Below are 19,635 nucleotides of genomic sequence, written 5' to 3' on the forward strand. Positions count from 1 at the left end.
CTCCTCCTGCTTCTTTATTTACTCTGTCAAGATAGCTTTCCTGAGAAAGACAGCACAGCAGCTGGACTTGATTATTTCCTTAACTTATGCAAACCCTGGGGCTTATGAGAGGGAAGGTGGGCAGCATGTGAGGTTTTAATATACATTTACCAGAAGTTAATGAACAAGCACAGAACCTTGAGGGCACACAGCAATGTTGCCTTTAATTTTATTAAATATTTATGCAGCTCTTTTCTTCTTTGGGGCAAAGTACAGCTCCTCCTGAATATTTTTAATTACAAAGTCCCTGCCAGGCATTTTCGACTGTGCAGGTCGGACCCACTGAGAATGATTAAATTGAATGTTGAGAGAAAGAGCGTTAGGGAATCTCCAAACCATTTAAAGTAGCTCACAGAATTTTTGCCCTCCAAAAAAAGAACAGTAGCAGCCTGGGCCACTGGGGACGTAGCACAATTTTGTCTCACCAAAGCTCTTCCTAGAGACTTTCTGTTGGCAGTTCAGGCTCTGAACAGGGGAAGGATAAAACTCAGAGTGTCCTAAAGGGCACAGAATGCTTTCAAGACAGTGGCTTCTCTAGTGTCTGTGTTTTCACACAGGTTTAGCATGTTGGCATTTGTTAACTTGCTGCAGGCAAAAATCCAGAATCTCTTTTTATTTGTCCTTTGAATCCAGCCTGTCAATAAAGGCTACACATAGAAACCTGATCCAGACCCTATTAAAACTTATGGAAAGCTTGGATTAATCCTATTGCTTCTTCATTGTATTGACACACAAAGGCAGCTGTAAAAAGACGTTTTGGATGTGGTTGTGTACACTTCCATTCTTAGGTGGTCCAAGGAAGAATCAATACCCTGGATAGCCTTCCCTGGGGGACAGAATACCATGTAATCCTTAGACTACAAAGCTGGTTGTGTTTTAGTTTAGTGTTGGAAAAACATCACCTGGGTTTTTTTTTTTCTCAGGCAAGTCACAGCTTAGCCAGGGAGCCCATTAAGGTACAAAAATATACATTCTGTGGTTAGTTGCTCAGGAAGTGCTCCTAGTGTTGTATATTCCTAGCCACTGCTGTGAAAAAGTGACATTAGATCTTAGAATTAGCCTGGTTCATTCTAAAAGTAAAGGCTGCAAAAAACAAACAAACCAAAATGTGAAATTTAGGTCAGACATTAATAGGAATGGAAACACTACAATACTCTTCCTGAATCTCTGTCATGTTTTGTTGCCAAATGAAGCACAAGTCCTGCAGTGTTCTGCAAGTTTGGTAGTTCTGCTGCTGTGGGGATCAAGGGCCCTCAGTGAATTGTGTTCCTGCTCTTCCAACTAGTCCAGCACTTTGTCTCTGGATGTTGTGCCATCCCAGCAGAGAACCACCAATACACACCTGCTTTGGGGAAATCACCTAAAACTCTGGGCTAACTCTAGTGGAGTCTACAGTGATGGATTCTTGCCTTCTCTCCACAGTGACTATGGATATGAGAGGCACAGCAACAACCAGTGCATCCCAGCCTTCTGGTTCAGCCCATCCTCCCTGTCCAAGGATTGCAACGTTGGTCAGAACTACTGGAACAGCACTGGGTAAGTGCATCTTGCAATCTGTCTGGTTTTGGTGACTGCAGTAGACAAGAGAACCTGGATAGTCCTTTTTTTTTCCTGCATCCCTTCATGCTCTATTTCAGTCTTATCCATGAGTTGATGTTTGCACCAGCATCTGTATGGAAAATTGCCTTGTTCCTCAGAGAGAGGGAGAAGCACGTTAACATAAGTGACACATAGATATTGCATTACTATCAAGTGAGGTGTGATCCCTGGAGCCTAGACTTGGAGCTCCCCTTTGTTGCAAAATTAAAACACAAATCAAAAAGGTCTGCCTGAGAGACAGCTGAACATTTAAAAGGACAGGTTTGAGGTATTTCACATTGTATTTTATTGAACCTATTACTATCTTACAGCTCCTATTTATATCAGCTTCTAGGAAGGCTCCAATGAGCAATTTCTAGTCTCTTTTATGTTTTCTTCTTCTGCCATTTTCACTTTGTACATACAATGCACTGTATTTCAGACAAGCTTCAAGTGCTGGTTTCTCCTGGTCTAACCCAGAACAGATGGCAAGTGTTGGTTTATTATGGCAGCATCACTTTGCAAATGTTCTACTATCATGCAGGAAATGCTGTGAGACTTGAGTTTTGCTGTTTAGCCAACATCTTCCAAGAAGAGCCAAGAGAAAAACCCATACCTCAAATCATTCTAAAACTGAACTGGGCAAAGCCCTTGACATATTTTTTCAAGTGCCCTCTAGCCCAATAGAGGCAGACAAAATTTAATAAATGGTATAATTAAAAAGCTGGGATGCAGGATGCAATCCTGCAGGCATTGGGTTGGAGGAATTTTCTGTCCTTTAGTAAGGCAGAGTAATTCACTTCTACAATGTGTCTCTTCTCATGGATGCTGCTGAGAATCTCTGGAGAAGGTTCAATTGGTTTGGTTTTCTCCTGCTTAATAAAGCATTAGGTTTCTTTGAGTCTTCCGTTCAGTGAGGGGATCGTGCAGGCTGTTAAACTTTGAAAAAACACATGGAGGGACAAAATAAATTAAATTAATGTGGAGGGACAAAACAAAAACAAAACAAAGGAACTTTTCCGCCCACTGTCTGAGCCCAATGTCCTTTGTTACTGTTCCCCAGGTACCGCAGGATTGTGTCTAACAACTGCACAGATGGCTTGAGAGAGAAGTACATGGCCAAGATGGAGAAATGCCCTGGAAAAGCTCCTCGGGGATTGCACATCCTCACCTCCGATGGGAAGCTGGTCATGGAGCAGGGGCACAACGCCACCTTCATCATCCTCATGGAAGAGGTGTGTTAGTGCTCTCAGTAAACCTTTTTCTGTTTGGCAGGACTGGCAGTCTTCTTTTCCTTTGCTTTTCAGGCTGCTGAGAGGAAAATAGTAATCAAGGGGGAATCATGAAATGGTGAATGGTCCTGGTATTTACAAGACTTAAGGAATTTAGGAGAATTGAAGGCTATAGTGACCCCTACAAGCGGGTCATATTGGGTCACACTAAAGGTGTTTGGTTATCTTGTCTATCAGTGATGATAATGCTGAAAAAATAGATGTGGTCAAAAAATTTATTTCCCCACTCACTTCTTGCTGCTTCCAGTAAATGGCAGTTTATGGAGTTTATGAGGAAGAAGTGGTGTTTCTGTGATCAACAATTCTGTATCTGGGATGCGAAGCTTTAACTTCAGCTTTTCTGGGAAAAATTAAGAACAGTGGGGAACATGTTCACACTCATGGGGAACAATGAGGGACATTGTTATTTTGCAGTAGGAATCGATTCTCCTCAAAGTACCTCTAGCCCCCAGCCCTTATCTATTGTAGTTATCTGTTGGTACAGTTTCCTCTGTAGCCAACAGTAGCATAACTGACACCAGGCCATGCTGCTGCCAAAAGCATCAAAATGTTGAGGCTCTTCTGGCCAGAGACTGAGGTGGTGCTGGAGAAGAACAGCTGGTTTTTGTCACATTTTCTGTCCTGTGTATGTTATTTTGAAGCAGTACCTGGAGATAGCTGAGGCAGACCACCCACAGACAGACACATTCTCATACTAAATTAAATTCTTTTATAGTAGCTAAGTATTTCACTGGGACCAGACTAATCTGACAGGGACTCTTTACTACTTCCTCAGAGGTTCATGCATGCTCTGCTTTTATACAAGGGGGATTTCTTGTCTACTTGCTGCTTCTTTTCTATTCTGCAGACTTGACATGGTTAGACAATTTGTGTAGACGCTATGAGTGGGAGTTCAGAAAAGAACAGATATAATCTAAAAATTAGAAACCAAGTAGTAATTTATTAAGGAACTCAAGCGGAACTGCTGCGTATGAAGAATGATAAACAGATGGGGAATAAGACAGCAGTCAAGGTAGCTGAAGAGTGGAATCTTTGCAAGGATTTAGAGATTGAAGAGGCAGCTGAATAAATATGTGAGGGCATTCACTCTTATGTCCGTTGTTGAAAAATAATGGTAGTTAGGAAAACATTTCATTGAAACAACCTTTTTTTTTCTAAGGGAAGAGGATCTTTGGAACATGTCTCTGTAGGTGATCTGCTTATTCCACAGAAAGTTGTGAGTTGAGTTTGTTTCTTAAAAAAATAGAATTTCAAGAAGAAAAGAAAAGGAACGCTGAGATTTTGGACAATGCTATTCCAGTCTTTTAGTGTGAACCTGAGGAGAATTGTGACCAAGGATTTCCTTATGCCTTGGAAGAAATAATTTCTGTAGAGGTCTTAATTATTACTTACCTTTCTGCCATACAGTGCCTCTTAAATATAAATGAATAGCAATGATTTTTTTTTTCCTTTTGAAATGCCTCCTTTTCCCTTCTATTTTCATTTATATTTATGAACTCCAGAATATCTGACATCTTTGTGTGGGACTAGCAGGCTTGGTTTAGTACTTTATATAGTGGATACAGAGGTATGGAAAGGAGAAAGCAAACATGATTGGTGTGATGGGCAGCCTTTGCACTGAAGACCCAGCCCATAATTGGGTGAAAAGATCATCTGCCACTGTTTAGTCATGAAAAATCTGTTCCTGCTTCTCTGTGTAAAACGGTCTCATTTCAGATAGAATCATATTGGAGAGGCAAGAAAGAAATAGCAAAGAGAATTGTCAGGCAAGGGAGATGAGCTGCCATGGTTGGTGCAAGAGATTTCAGCCTGAGGTCATCAGTGATGAATCCAGCCCACATCAAATTTTTATCCTCTGTTCAGTATCTTCCATATGAGATGGACTTGGGGTCTTAGTGCATTCCCTCGAGAAGTGGTTTTGAAAGGTTTAGCAAGCTGTGGGAGCCTTTCTATCAAATAACTGAATATCTCAAGAGTGTAATTTTGCTCCTGCTAGAGACTTTTTTAGAGTGACTTTAAAAACTCTCTGTCTAAAGCATGTTATTGACTGCTCAATATAATAGGTACATTTTAGTGCCACCACCACTTTAGTCCTTTCTGATTGCTCTTTGGTTTATACTGAAGTTTTAATGTCCAAATGGGGCAGAGGTGAAAACAGTGCCCTGATCAAGTCAATAGCCAAAACTCCCCTGGCTCCCTGGAATGGGAATGATGGAGCAAGGAGGAAGAGAGATCTAACATATATAATCAAATACCCATATTTCTAAAACTACATCCAATAATCCTGACTAAATGAGTGTCTGAAGACCCCAAGTATATACTCAAAGTAAATTGACATCTGAAAATTACCCTTCCTGCACTCTTAATGCAGGTGTAGTCTCTGAGGAGGATAAATTCAGTGGGGGCTGCTAAGGTCCTGATTTTCTACACATGGGACCTGCCTCGTTGTGGTCTGGCTTTTTGTATGTTCTCCCTGTGCATTTACAGCTATAATGGGGTTTATGAGACTACTGTAAAATATTTCTGAATTTCCCATTAAAAAAAGGCAAATTTATGAGCAGAGATTTTAATTTTTTTTTTTAACTTTCAGATCAATCCTCAATATATGTAGGATTTGACTTCAGCCCTTCAGGGCTAGGAATATCTCCAAAATGTAGTGGTACCTTCTTCACCTCTAGTGAATAAAGTCCAGATTTTTGATGAAAGGAAATTACTTGGCACAACACATCTTATATATATATGCAGAAAGCTGAAGCTACAGAGATTTAATCTGAGTTGTAGTTTTATTTCAGTTTAGTGAAATCACTGCAATGGGCTTTAGCTTTGTTGAAATTAGCCTTTTTTTTTGTGTTACATTAGTCAGCTGGGGGCAAGTATAAAATAAGGCTTTGAGAAACCGAAATAACAGACACTCTACAGTTCAACTACAGTGATTTAAAGCATGATTTAAACTAAAATAGTGCAACTTCTGTCCCCAGACAATACCTGTGGTGCTGGAATTTCTTGTCTGTTTTTCCCTTCTTCATTTAATAACTGTCATTGACAGTAGTCCTAGAAGAGATTTTTCTCATCATCTGCTTCATTCTCCTGTGTATCCAGGCCCTGTCTCTGTGTTGACTGACATTAGACAAAAAAAATCTGTCAGTCCTCAACGTGGGACTCAACCTGTATAAATTCAGCCATCCTGAAGCTTCATGTCTAGCTGAAACTGGTCTTCTAAACTCTGTATAATCAGGGGAGGATATTTGCAAGAGATGATTCATGTGTCCTGTGTTAGCTACTTTAGGATGAGGTGTTGGTCTTCTGCTGTCTGGCCACCTTGGGTAATGATGAAAAAGTTCAGCTTTTTTTTGAAGTTACTGCTTTGTATCCATGCTAGTGGGATGGAGGGTAATATAAATCCTTTTATATCAGTCCAGTTTCCTACTCCAGCCTTCTCTGTTGCAGGGTGATCTCCAAAGGACAAACATCCAGCTTGATTTTGGAGATGGCATTGCAGTTTCCTATGCCAATTTCAGCCCTGTGGAGGACGGCATCCGGCACGTGTATAAGAGTGCTGGAATCTTCCAGGTGACGGCGTATGCAGAGAACAGCCTGGGCTCAGACACTGCTGTCCTGTTCCTGCACGTGGTCTGTGAGTACTTCCCCCTGCCAGATTCCTTGGGCCAAAATCTGACCTCACTCCAAGTCCCTGCACCTTCAGTGGGGCCCAAGAATAGATGCGAGACAAACACGTGCAGCTCATGCTCTTGCAAAGGCTTGGGCTTCTAGATACTCCTCTAACTTGTTAAATTGACTTTACTGAATGAAGGGAAAGGGAAGGTTTTTTTAAAACAAGTATATTTGCAGTTCTAAGAGTTATGGGGAAATGTTTGAAAATGTCTATTGGGCTTTTTGAAAGAGTCAGAGACCAAGCAGCATAAAAACAAAGTCCAGATGTATTTTCAATACATGTCTCATTCCAAGAGGATTAGATTAAACTACTAAATTTTGAGTCACTTATTCAGAATTTCAGCATTTACAGTGCTAATTTAATGAAATAGAAGCATTATGCTGAGCGTGCTTCCTGAGATATGAATGTAGTGAGGGCTAATGTGCTGCTTTTCACATTTCATGTGTTTGACGTGCATCCCTGATGTTTCTGTCCTGTTTCGTAGATCAATGCAATTTCTCTCCAGCTGAGACACAAGCAAACTCAAATACAAAGCTCTGAGTTAACTTCCCAGAGCCACAGGAGAGAGCAGAGAGTGTGGAATGTAGGATGAGACCAAAAAGAGCCCAGTTCTTTGATCTACTCTTAGACTATTAGATCTTCTGTGTTCAGATGCACCCCATCAGTTTTGCCCCTAATGGTGATCACAGCCTTGTCTGCCTTCCCTCTTTGCCCATCAGAATGTCTTACATCCTGCCTTTTGCTTGAGCTTTTCTGCTGAAAGGAAGCACGTTAGAAATTTCCAAAACCCAAGAACTTTTTCTCCATTTTAATTTCCAGCTCCCTGTATGAAGGAATAAATGTTCCTTGAAGCTTTTATTATGCTCATAATTCCCTCAAAGTCAATCATGGCTGCACTTAACAACCTGTTATTAGAGCTTTAACTGTTTTTTCCTTCACCTTGGGCCATTAGCTGACAAAAGTGATGGTTACCTGGTAATAACAAGCAGATTTGTATGGATTATCTCATTTTTCTCAAAGGAACTACTTTTTCATGGTGAGGATTTTAAAGCACAATGCAACAAGGGGCAGTTCTTTGGCCTGGTTTTTCTGCTCCACCCTTTTTTACATCAACCTTTCAGATCTCTCCTTTGACTTTTATAGCATTCTTAGGTAGCCAATTTATTATCATTATCTCTGGGGAAATATTTTGCAAGCACTTACATTCATGCTAATGCTGAAATAAGATGAAACCTCAGTACTAAATTTTTAATATATTTGGAAGTACTGGTCAATATTGGAGGTTTGACCTTGAAGTCCAAATGGACAGACAAATATGCCTGAGAATCATTCTTACTACACAATCACTCTGGTACAGGGATTCTGTGCTAAAAAAAAGAGACAAAGAGGCTCTTTGGCCTCAAGCAACATTAATTTCCTACCCTGCAGCTTTATTAGCAGCCAGTTAACTTTTCAGCTTTCTGGAATCTGCTGACAAGCAGCTTAACTAGAAATTTAAAGGAAGCAAAGATGTTAGAGTTTTTCCTCTTACATGCACTGTCACAAAATATTTAGGGGAACCTGCTGTTCTTGCAAACCCAGAGTGCTTCCTATGGTCAGAGTTCAGGAGTGACTTGCTGGTAGAGATCTCTTGGGAAAGGGGGAAAAAAAAAAGATCAAATTTTAAGGTACCAAGAGCAAGAATAGGGCCCTTTTGTGCTTGGAGCTCTATGTTCCAGTGGTAAAAGAACAGCTCTTGCTTTCCACAATCTTTGTAATTCAAGTAGATGGAGAACTGATTAATGTCCCCATTTTGTGCTGAGAGGTAACACCAGGGGATTGTCTCTGTTAAAATCACCAAATTTCCTGCTTCCCATAATGAATGTCTAACAAAAAAAGAAAAGATTATGACTTTTCTTATTTTGTCCTTTCCATCTCACAGGGATAGTCTGTCTGTTTGCTGTGTTTTAAAGGTACTACCCAGAAAGTAACACTGTCTGATGGGCAGCTGTTATCAGCTGAAATTCAGTACCAGCAAAACCAAAAGATAAACAAGAAGAAAAACAATGGAGATAGTAGAAGCTTTAAACAAAATACCAAACAAAACCTCAGTATTTCTTACACATGTTGTTTTTTCTAGAGTGGATCTGCCTTCTGAATGCAGTGCTTCATGTCCTGGATTTATTCTGGGCATTTGCATTTATTAGATACAACTTTGCATTGGTACTTTGTTATTTTTCAAGTCTTTCAGAATCAAGTGCTTCTGACAGTTACATGCTTTGTTATGCCAATACACACATCTTTCAAGTGGTTCCTGATGTTTTTCTAGGGGCAACTGACTCCCCAAAGACTTCCTAAGGTCAGGCCTATATCAAAAAGATACCAAGGATTTCCAAAATCATGAGTCTTTATTTTGGAGACCTTTTAAAAAACTCTTTGGGGTATTTAATCGAGTCATAAATTACTCTTATATAACCAGATTTAAGCAATCTGGGCTATCATTATTTTCCCACAAATCTTAGTAGCTCAGTGGCTATATATTCAAGAAAAAAACCTTCTTTCTCACTTGTGACCTATCCCTTTCTTGTGTCCTATCCCTTTCTTGTGTCCTATCCCTTTCATGTGTCCTATCCCCTTCTTGTGTCCTATCCTTATGGCTTTCAATAGCAACTTCACTACATAATGCAAAGCCAGTTCATTGTTTTTCTTCAAAATGACTCTAAAAAATTCTTCTAAACTCATTGATGCCCCTCTCTGAAAATTAGCACTATGGAAAATGTGCATAATGTGTATGTGTGGGGGGGGAGTATTTTTAAATCTGATTATCTTTTTCTGTTTTTCAGTGACTGCTGAAATTCTCTTTTATTTCTAAAATATAAATAGACTGTCACTAGACTGTCACTGCTGACATAGGACTTTTGATTTATTTAAAGGAAAGATCCTTGCTGTTCACAACTGTGCAGGGAGGATTTAACTCAAAGCCTTTAATAATGAACTCTCTTCCCACAGGTCCAGTGGAGCACGTCCATCTGAGCGTTCCCTTCGTTGCCATCAGAAATAAGGATGTCAACATTACTGCAGTAGTTTGGCCCAGCCAGGCAGGCACACTTACCTACTTCTGGTGGTTTGGCAACAGCACCAAGGTACAGACACCTTTGGGTTCATTTTTTTCTTCCTAAGCTTGTCACAACAGTCAGGGAACTCTCTCAGCCATAATAAAAACTTCTTGCCTTTGTCTGTTTTGTGTTTTAGTTTTTAACTTGGCTGAAGAGGGTTGTCATTATCTGAACTTCAGCCTTTGTGGATTTATTTCCTTCTGTGTTGTGTTGTTCTTAGAAGCCATTACTTTCTCCATCTGGTTGTTATCAGCCCCACTGTGATTTGAAGACCACTGTTATTACCAGTGTTCACTTGCAACTTAACTGAACTATATGTGGAATAATGCTGGCTTCCAACACAGTGTTTAAAAACTGCTGGTGTTCACATAACCAGGGGGTTTCCATTATGTGCCAGTGTGCAGTACATAATGCTGGATTCCAACACAGTACTTTAAAGCTCTTGGTGTTCAGATAAACAGCATTATCTAGAATTTCAAGCTGAAGAGTCTGGCTATGTTAGAGAGGGGGATGAGACTTCTTTGTAGTGAATTTTCAAATGATGTGTATTGTCACTATATGTATTATAAAGAGGTTTTTTAGCAATAGTTAAAATAAGTGAAAATACAAGTTAGTGTCATGCTTTCAAATGGAGAGAGCAGGATTCCCTATTACTTTTTATTGTAGACTTGTATTTTATTCCCTCAGTTTTTATTGTAGACTTTAGGAGTGAGACAGGCACTGTTCTCCATTCTTACAGTTGTGAAATGCACAGCTGTTAATTTCACAATGTAGTTTCTGCTGTTGTTTACAAAAGCAGTTTAAGTCATGTCACTGTCTACATTTGCAATTGAAGGTGTGCACTGAGGTGAGATTGCAGCAGAAAGGAAAGGGGAATTTTACATGAAATATAGAACTTGAGATAAAAAATAGGCACACAAGTATTTTGTTTTCTCTTTGAAAAGCTGCTTAGTTTTAACCTCCTACTATGGCTTCCAACAATATCAGGAGAGGCAAAATAAAAAAGGTAACTGCTGCTTCTACTGGGATTTTACATCCAGTTAGGAAGCTCACTGTAAGAACTTGCTGATTTTTGTGGAAGTATAGTTGAGGCAGTGGAAGACCTGAAGAGCAAAAGCCATTTACTTGGTAAGAAACTTGGCAAGTTGCTGTGCCCTAGCTGAACTATGGCAACCACCCACATAGGCACATCCAGTCCATTGCAAGTACTTCCATATAGTTTATACTGCATTGAAATACAGGGATGCAAAATCATGTCACAGTTCAGCTGTGTTTGGCTCAGTGCTCACACATGGAAACCATTGAAGTACATCAGAAATAATTTGGGTACTGGTAACTTGATCATCTGCTTAAGCCCTCCAGCCTAGAGTTATCCTGCCATTGTTTTTGTCCTTACTATAGAAGTTGATTGTGAATAGGGCCTTAAAAACGATTTTTTGAAATAGAAAGCAATCTAGAAAGGGTAGTGCAAAACAGTGGTGTTTGCTGAAGATTTCCATGCAGTTCTGACAGTGCTTGCTTCTGGGTTGGAAATACGAACTGATTCATCTTCTAGTATAAATTTCAGCCCAGAGGCAGCAGAGTACAAGCAGATGTGGATGTGTACTGTGGGGATGGGTACTTTGGACATAGCTGCACATGGAGAAGCTGATCCTTTGACACCTTGGCATGATTGTACTCATTGCTGAAATATGGAAAAGTAAACGTGGTGCACTTGCTTGTGTCTGAATCTCAGACCCAGAGCACTCTTCAGTCTTTGCAAAGCATTATCTCCAGCTACCTCATGGATTGTTCTGCAGCTCTGACAGAAGTATGCCAAGAGATATAGACATAACTGTATCAGCCACCTTTTTTCAGAAGAGCAGTCTGTATCACATCAGATTCCTCCTGGGATGTTTAATGTATATGTCAGACCCTTCTTTGTGCCCACTCATGAGTAAACTATGGTGTCCTCAGTAGGGATGAAAGATCAATTAAAGGATGAGGTGTGTAATATTGTGACTGGTATTATTAGATGATATGGTTTTTTTTTCTGTGCTGAGGGATTGCAACTTCTTTTCCTGTTCAGTCCTTAGCCATCCCAGGCAGAACCAGATGTGTCTCGTGTCACTGTGCAGTCTCAATCTCTGTGCTGCTGCACAGGAGAATATTGTCTTAGACACAAATGACCTGGCTGAGACTCCTCTACTGCTCTCCCCACCCTGCTGAAACTCCTGTACTGAATTTCTACTGTACTGATTTTTGCAGTATGCCCAAAGGCCAATTTGCCTGAATTAACACAGGTCCAGTTAAATAGATGTATCCAGCTGTCTAATAGGTTTGAGCAAATGAACCTTAAAATATTTGATTCAATTTAGAGTTAGTTTCCAGGTCTTGGTTCTTGAATTAAAATTAAGGAGTTGGCTGAATGTTAAACCTCCATGATGGAGGTGAAATCATCCATGATAACGGAATGTCCAGCATACACATATACAAAAAGAAAAAAAATTTAATTTTAAAGGCCAGACTGAATCCTCTTATCTGCCTTTGCACAGAACCATAACCTGTAACCTCCAGGAGGATTGCTGATATCACTGCAGTTTGACAGAGGCCCATTCAGCTTCTCCAGGGTCTGTGAATATCTCAGTAAATGTTAGCTAGGCCTCCAGGGCTGGCACGAGCTGGTGCCCTTGGACTGTGTGTGCCAGGTGATAAGACTTTTTGGTTTTTACTGCTTTTTCAGCTCATGGATGAGGGGGGGGGGGTCTCAGGAAGGTGGTGTTCTAGAGAGAGAGGGAAATATGTTTGCCAGCCAGACCTGTGCAGGTGGAAATTTTGATTTGGCTATGAAAATGGCATTTGTGACCACTGTTGTGAAGTGCAGTCAGGCTGGCAGCATGATGAGATAAAGTGTGAGAGCTGGAAGGTGAAATTTGGAAGTTTTCCTTTGTAAACCAACTGGAAGTGTAGTGAAGGGACAGCAGCAATTTTACAATGGCTTTATCTGTTCTCTTAGACCTCTGTGTGCTTTTGCAGTGGAGATTAGTATCACTGTTCCCATTTTTGTAGTTTCTCTAAATAAAGAGTTATTTCTGAAGACTAGCTGTCAGATCAGTGGCACTGTGAAGACTGGACCTTTGATTTTCTCTTGTGGTGGGTTGACCTTGTTTAGCTGCCCTCTAAAGCCACTCTATCATTCCCCTCCTCATATGGGCAGGATACATAAAATATAATAAAATCAAGTCACAATAATGACAGAGAGATACCACTAATTACTTAAAAAAAACCCAGCCTTGACTTAATGATAATAGTGCAATTTATTATCAATGAAATGAGAGTAGGTTAATGAGAAATTAATCCAAATCCTAAACACACATCTCTCCTCTTTTCACAGGCTCAATTTCCCTCCTGAATTCTCTGCCGCCTCCTTTGCCAGTAGTGGAAGGAGATAGGAAAAGGGGGCTGAGATCAGTTCATCACTTTTTGTCTCTTCCAATCCTCAGGAAGCTGAGGTCCCCCACTCTTCCCCTGCTTACAGGAGGGAATCCCTCCCATGGGAGACAGTTTTCCATTGATTTCTTCAATGTGGGCTCTTCCCATGGGCTGCTCCAGTGTGGATCCTTTCCACAGCCACATTCAGTCAGCACTGTCAGCAGGAATTATGCCATGCTTTCAGCCTGGTTAGCACAGCTTGCCAGCTTGTGGCTGCAGCTTGCTTACAGACTCACAGCATGGACAGGGCAATGCTGGATGTCCTCACTCTGACCTGAGCAGTATTGCTCTGTGAGAGATAAATGGATTTGTGCTCATAAAAGCAAAGGCTGGCCCTGAATATGAACAATATGGATTGTTTGAAGAAGCATCTGCATCTTTGGTTTATTTTCAATTTGAGCTTGGGTTTTGTACAGCAAATACAGCAGCTGAGCTGAGTGTGTAGAGTGCTGCATTCTACTGCACTAATTCTGCAGCTGCTGACTGTGGTCTGCTGAGGAGTCCATACAGCAATGGGTTGCAGTTCAGGGGAAGAATATTTCAGGAAACATTTACTGAAATGAGAGAAACCTCTGCCTGTGGGACACCGCTCATAGGATGGCGTTTGAGCCTTAGCAGGACATGCAAACTGGCAGCACCACACCTGTATCAAGGAGCAAGGCTGTTGTTGCCTGGTGGATAAATCAGGTGCCTGTTGTGATCCTGAGTTAGTCTCCCTCTGATTTTGTCATTTGTGTTTGCCTCCTACAGCCCCTCATCACCCTGGAGAGCAGCATCTCGTACACCTTCACCGTGGAGGGGATGAACACTGTCACCGTGCAGGTCGCTGGGGGCAACACCCTCATCCAGGACACCAAGGAGATCGCAGTGCATGGTACCCTCAGCCTTCTGCAATCACATCTCAGGGGGTGAAGGGCAGACAGTCATTGCTGATCCAGAATGAACTCCAGGAACTTGATAATGGCTGGAGGAACCTCTGAAGACAAACCTCTGATGACAGAGTAGCTCAGATGTGTCATGATGACAAAATACAGAAGTGACTAGAATGGGGCAGCTAACCAAAATTATAGCCTCAGCATTTGTAAGGTGGCTGGTGTCTCCTGTGCCTGTTGATCTGCCTGTACACCCAGACAGGGAACTCCCAGAAATAAAAACACTTGAACCACGCTGCCTTCCTTCATCTTCACAGCTGTGGAAAGAAATAGTCACAGTGCAACATTGAGGTGTTCTGAATGCAACTGGTGTCTCTGTCAGTGGCTGTACAAATGACAGGGGTCAGGAGGGCTCTGGAAAAGAGGATAGAAATTATTGTTGATATCACTGCTCATCTTTCCTGTCACAGCTGGAGATCTGTGTGTGCCCACTGGACTTGCCCATGGTTAATGTTTGGTATGTTCTTGTCATATCTGCATGTCACGGCTTCAAAAAGCACCCTTGGCAGACAGCAGAGCTTACCCTGTTTTGGGGCTTGATTGATCCTGGGTGAAAGAGCTCTCTCAGCAGCTTTGACCAGGGATTTTACAACAATTTCCACCCTGGCCCAGTCTTTGTTTTCTTTATCCAGTTTTTGGCATTCAGCATTTGAGAACAAGCTTTTCTTTGGACTTCAAGTTTTATAGAGAAACCTGGGCTTCAAATAACTTGGGCTACTTTGAAGCTCAGCACTGTCTAGTTGCACTGTGTGTGTCCTATTTCACTAATTAAATAAAATAAATGTTGCACTGTATACTCAGATTTAACAGCAGCTAAATAGATATTTATTGATTGTCTGGCCATGAAATGCAATAGTCTTTAATAATTTGTTAATGTGATTTAGTAATAACTTGCCTTGATATTATCAAATATTAGGAACCTTTTACTTCATAATTTTGAACACTGTAAATGCAGTGTTTAGTTCTTGTAAATTTCCATCCTTCCACTAGTTTCTGGAATAAACCTGAATCACATATGTTTAAGAGTGATACCCACAGGTGATCTTGATCTTTAGCCCCAGTAGGTCCCATAGAGAGCTCCTCACTCTGTTTTTAAACACCTTGGAAGAAACTTTGCCATTCTGTTTAGAAGATCCGAAGTTTTGGGTTCTATTACAAAAAAATTAACCCATTTGGATCCAGTCCAAATAGTCCTATCCAGTGCTGTGCTGCAGACTGACCTGGTCTAAGGAAGGAGTCCTGCAGCCCCTCTGTCTGGTGATGAGTTCAAGTCTGATACATAAATGAGTGATGCCTTTAGCAAACATGTCCTCTGATAAACTTGTATCCTAATTTGTGTCCTGAGTCAAGTGATTATGGATCTAGACCATAATCTAGGCTTGGATTTCTGGTGTTACCAGAGGAGATTTATTCAGGTATATCCTTAATTTGAGATTAACAGAAAAGAATTTGCTCAAAAAATAAACTGGACATGGTACTAAGGAGTCAAAAGTCAAAGACTTTATATATCTGACTGTGGGTTAAACCTTCAGAATCTGGGAGACTTTCCCTGTGCTCTTTGATACTTGTTTTATTTAAAAATGTATTGCACCAAAAAAAAAAAAAAACCCACTACCAAAAAACCCTACAGTTTTTACAAAAGATGCCACATAAATGGTGTGCTGGCACATCCCTGCTTTTCTGTGGATTTCCTCATTTATACTCTGGCAGGTTTATCTTGATCTAAAACTAGTGCCTTCTTCCAAATGATTAATGGTACTTATTTGAAGTGTCTGGAGATCAGTTGCTTCAAGGTGAGGCACAGAACATCTCCAAAATCAGAAGGGAGAATCTTTTACACTGAGAAGTTTCACAAAAGTGGTTCCCATCCCCTATCCAAGTGGGATCTTTGCCTCCCACTGGACCAAATCCCTTGTGCACAGCTGCCATAAAGACTCCAGACTTGGTCTTTGGTGAGACCAGCAGGGAGAGTTGGAATTGGAGAAAAATTAAAATCTGTATTTTAAGGCTAGGAAGCTTTTCTTCCTCCCAGCAGTCATTCAGTCAGGACAGAACTTCAAAGTGTTTTGTCAGTAGCCATTGCTTGATGAGCCAGTCATTAGCACCACTGGGTTCTCCTTTGTTGGGGAATTAACCACTCCTGGTTTCCCTTCAGGAGGGTAAACAGAAAACAGAACTTACAGCGATTGTTCACTCTGCAATTGTACAGACAGGCCCTCCAAATTTCAGCCAGGTGCTGCCTTATTTTCTGGTCAACTTTCTTGTGAGCAGAATCTGAAGAAGTTGAGTGGCAAAATTACAAAGCCCAGAGGCTTCATGAAGGATCCTCTCACCTCTCTCATTCTCACTTCTGTTTCTCTGGGGAAAGCCAGAAATTGGCAGCAGATCAGAACATCCTTTATAAGTAGCACTACAAGCATTCTTTCCTTGAGAGCTCTCTGTCCTGCTTAGTGTTAGCCAGCCTTTTTCTTCCTTCAGCCTTTTCTCAGTCTCTTGCTTTCACATAGTTATGGTCCTCCTGTTTTCTTTTGCACCCTAAACAGTGTCCATTTAATCTTCTCAAAAATACTTTTTTCTCTTCCAGAGTATTTCCAATCTCAGCTCCTGTCATTTTCTCCCAACTTGGATTACCATAACCCTGACATCCCTGAATGGAGACAAGATGTTGGCAAAGTCATCAAGAGAGCACTAGCACAGGTGAGCATCTGTTTCCTTGTCTGTACTAACATTGACTAAGCTGTTAAAACTTGCACTTTTTTGACATGCTAGCTTAAAAGAATGGGTAAGCACAGCAGTGATGGCACTGTCATTACAAATCAATAAAAAGCTTCTTAATATGCTGGATCCTTTTACAGCAATACAGAGTATTGCTGATTTTGTGGAAATATTACAATTGCTTTTATTAATATTTCTGTGTGCTTTTCAGCTTTTAATATCCCTGAGGATTTTGCAAATTCTAGATTGTAATACTATCATCATTATCCTTATTTTTCCAAGTTGATATGACAGTATGTACTGTTTTCTATTCCAAACATTTGGTTAGTGTTAGTGAGTGTTGTTAAACAGCTGATCCACTTCATCCCAGAAGACAGACATTGTAGTATTCTGGATGCATGAGGAGGATATTTTTATCTTTTCCTGATAGTCAGGAGTTTCACATGCAGTTAATTGTAGCAACTGGTGAACGTTTTGAAGCTCTACTCCCTTTCCAACTGGGGCAAAAAATGAGGATTCAAAAGGAAAATAAACTTACCTTTAAAGTACAGGATAAAGAGAAACTTCTGTAGTTGGAAGTTACTGAATCTTCCTTTGGGATTAATTAGAATATGTAAACTTGTACTCATATTCTTTCAGGAAAGGGGACAGAATAACTTATGATATCAAATAGTCAGGGACTTTAATTTTGTGTGAAATTAGGAGCTAGATTTAGACAAGCTTTTGGTGGGTTTGGCATTCTGCCAAAAATGAATCTCACTGGTGTTTTTTTGCTTTAGCTACAGCTGTTAGAAATGGAGGCTGATTATTTTTACTGGGAAAGTACATTCCTGCTCAGCTTTTCTCATCTGCAGCCCACTCAAAATTCACAGGTTGTAAGAGCTTCTTTGGTTGTTTTGCCATCCTGAAAAATGCTAAGTTTTTTTTTTTTTTTAACTGTTTTTCCCTTTAAGTATAGTAAAAGAGTCAAGCTTGCAAGATAAAAAAAATTAATTAGCTGGTAACTGTGAATGGTTACAGAACAGTAGAAGTCTGGTAGAAGTGGTTGCTTGTGTCTGCCACCAGGAATGGGCTGCCCCATTGGTACATTTCAGCTCTGCAGGGAGGCCGTGGGCTTTGAGGCGGGATAGGAGCAGAGAGCTGGTGGAGCTAATGAACCTCACGTAGCAGAGCATTTCTGAGGGAGGGGAGGCTTCCTGCCCTGCTGAGGATGCATGGATTGGGTTTGGGAAGAGAGGGCAGCAGCCTCAGTGGGCAGGTCTTGCTGGAGGCAGCTGTGAGAGCCTTGGTTCAGCAAAGTGAGCAGCTCCCAGCACAGCCCCCTGGTCAGCCCCAGGAGTGAGGTCTCCCTCTGGGGAGGTTTCTGTTCATGTATGGCCAGCGTGGATCCCTGTAACCTGAGAGCAGAAGGTGATTGCAGGAGCTTTTCTTCACATTGTCCCTGTTAGCTGCACATTTACCTGTGGTTGCTCTGAGGCAAACTCGCTGGATCTGACTTTGGGTCAGTTATTCTTTTGTAGCAAGCAGGACTGTGTGGAACATTCAGATCTGGGGACATGCTGGGTTTGGACTTTGTGTTCAGATCTTTGGGCCCAGGGGTGTTGTCAAGCCTACCTTCACTTCTAGAAAGGAAGCAGAGTGCATCTTTAGCAGAAGCTCAGTTTCTGACCCACCAAATAGGCAGAATGGCTCATTAGGACCACAACACCTACCGTGGAACTGGAAAATAACAATTTGATAGGAACACCATTTATGAAAGGCAGTGGAAACATAAGTAACAAATAGCAGCTAGAGACCTCTTTTTACTTCTCTTCTAGGTGACTGGTATCCCCGATGAACAGATCCTTGTGGCTCTGTTCCCTGGACTGCCTACTTCTGCTGAGCTCTTCATACTGCCCCACAAAAACACAACAGAGAGGAGGAAAAGCAGTGAGGCTGATCTGGAGCAAGTAAGGAAAGAAGGATTCATGGAATATTTATTCCTGTCATATTGTTTGCAGATGGGCCTCTGAAGCTGCACAGCACTGGAAGTACTTACAATAAGTGGGGTGGAAATGGATGCATCTGGGACTGTGGCAGCATAGTTTATGGCATTAAAGAAAATGATTTTCAGAGGAAGACCAGGATTTTCTAATACCTCACTGAGATATGTCACAGTCTACCACTAGCAGAGATTCTTCCTAAATCAGTGGAGTGTCCTTTTTACAGTAGTTACGGCCAAAGGAACCTTGAATATGTACTCCCTCTGCTCCCTGGAGGAATGCTAATAAAGGGAGGCCAAAGCAGCAAGATAATATACTGAGCTTTACTAAAAATAAATCAGACACTTCAGCTCATAGATCACCACAACAAGACCTGTTTTTTTTTTTATTCTGCCGCAGTGAACGGCCTGTGCAAACTATATTTGGAAGTTACAATATCCATCCATTTAGATAAATAGGTAATTACAGTGATGTATAGCAACAGTGATATGCAGGCAAGGAAAGAACAGCAGCACTAGGCTGCTGGAGCTCTCATGTTAGAATTACCAAGTGATTAAATCAGCTCTATAAAGGCAAAGGAGTGAAGTACTGCTGGAAAGGCTGCTTGGCACTAGTTAATGTTCTTGTATGCAGTATTTTTACAGTGTGCAAACTATGTGTGAGCCCATTGCCAAGTAACTCTTGTAAGTTTGGATCAAACATTAAATTATTCAGAGGACTGGTGAATTCAGTGGAACTTCTTGTTACCTACTGGGTAAAGTCAGTCCCTGCAGAGTAGTTTCTTTGTCCTAAGAAGTTATCAAAGCTGGTCCCTTAAATTTATGGTGGTCAGTGTGCAGGAAAGATGCATTGAGGTGG

General features: G+C 41.1%; 1 protein-coding gene across 1 annotated transcript in view; it reads left to right on the top strand.

Moving 5' to 3' along the window:
- The window catches only part of SORCS3 (sortilin related VPS10 domain containing receptor 3), a 263,400-nt gene that overhangs the window by 232,855 nt on the left and 10,910 nt on the right, over positions 1 to 19,635 (top strand). The window contains exons 17-23 of the mRNA XM_030241406.2: positions 1,462 to 1,575; positions 2,681 to 2,852; positions 6,357 to 6,543; positions 9,571 to 9,704; positions 13,899 to 14,022; positions 16,665 to 16,777; positions 18,613 to 18,744. Of these exons, the coding sequence (XP_030097266.2) occupies positions 1,462 to 1,575; positions 2,681 to 2,852; positions 6,357 to 6,543; positions 9,571 to 9,704; positions 13,899 to 14,022; positions 16,665 to 16,777; positions 18,613 to 18,744 (976 nt within the window). The remainder of the gene's footprint in view (positions 1 to 1,461; positions 1,576 to 2,680; positions 2,853 to 6,356; positions 6,544 to 9,570; positions 9,705 to 13,898; positions 14,023 to 16,664; positions 16,778 to 18,612; positions 18,745 to 19,635) is intronic.

Source organism: Serinus canaria, chromosome 6, assembly GCF_022539315.1.
Source record: "Serinus canaria isolate serCan28SL12 chromosome 6, serCan2020, whole genome shotgun sequence".
NCBI lineage: Eukaryota > Metazoa > Chordata > Aves > Passeriformes > Fringillidae > Serinus > Serinus canaria.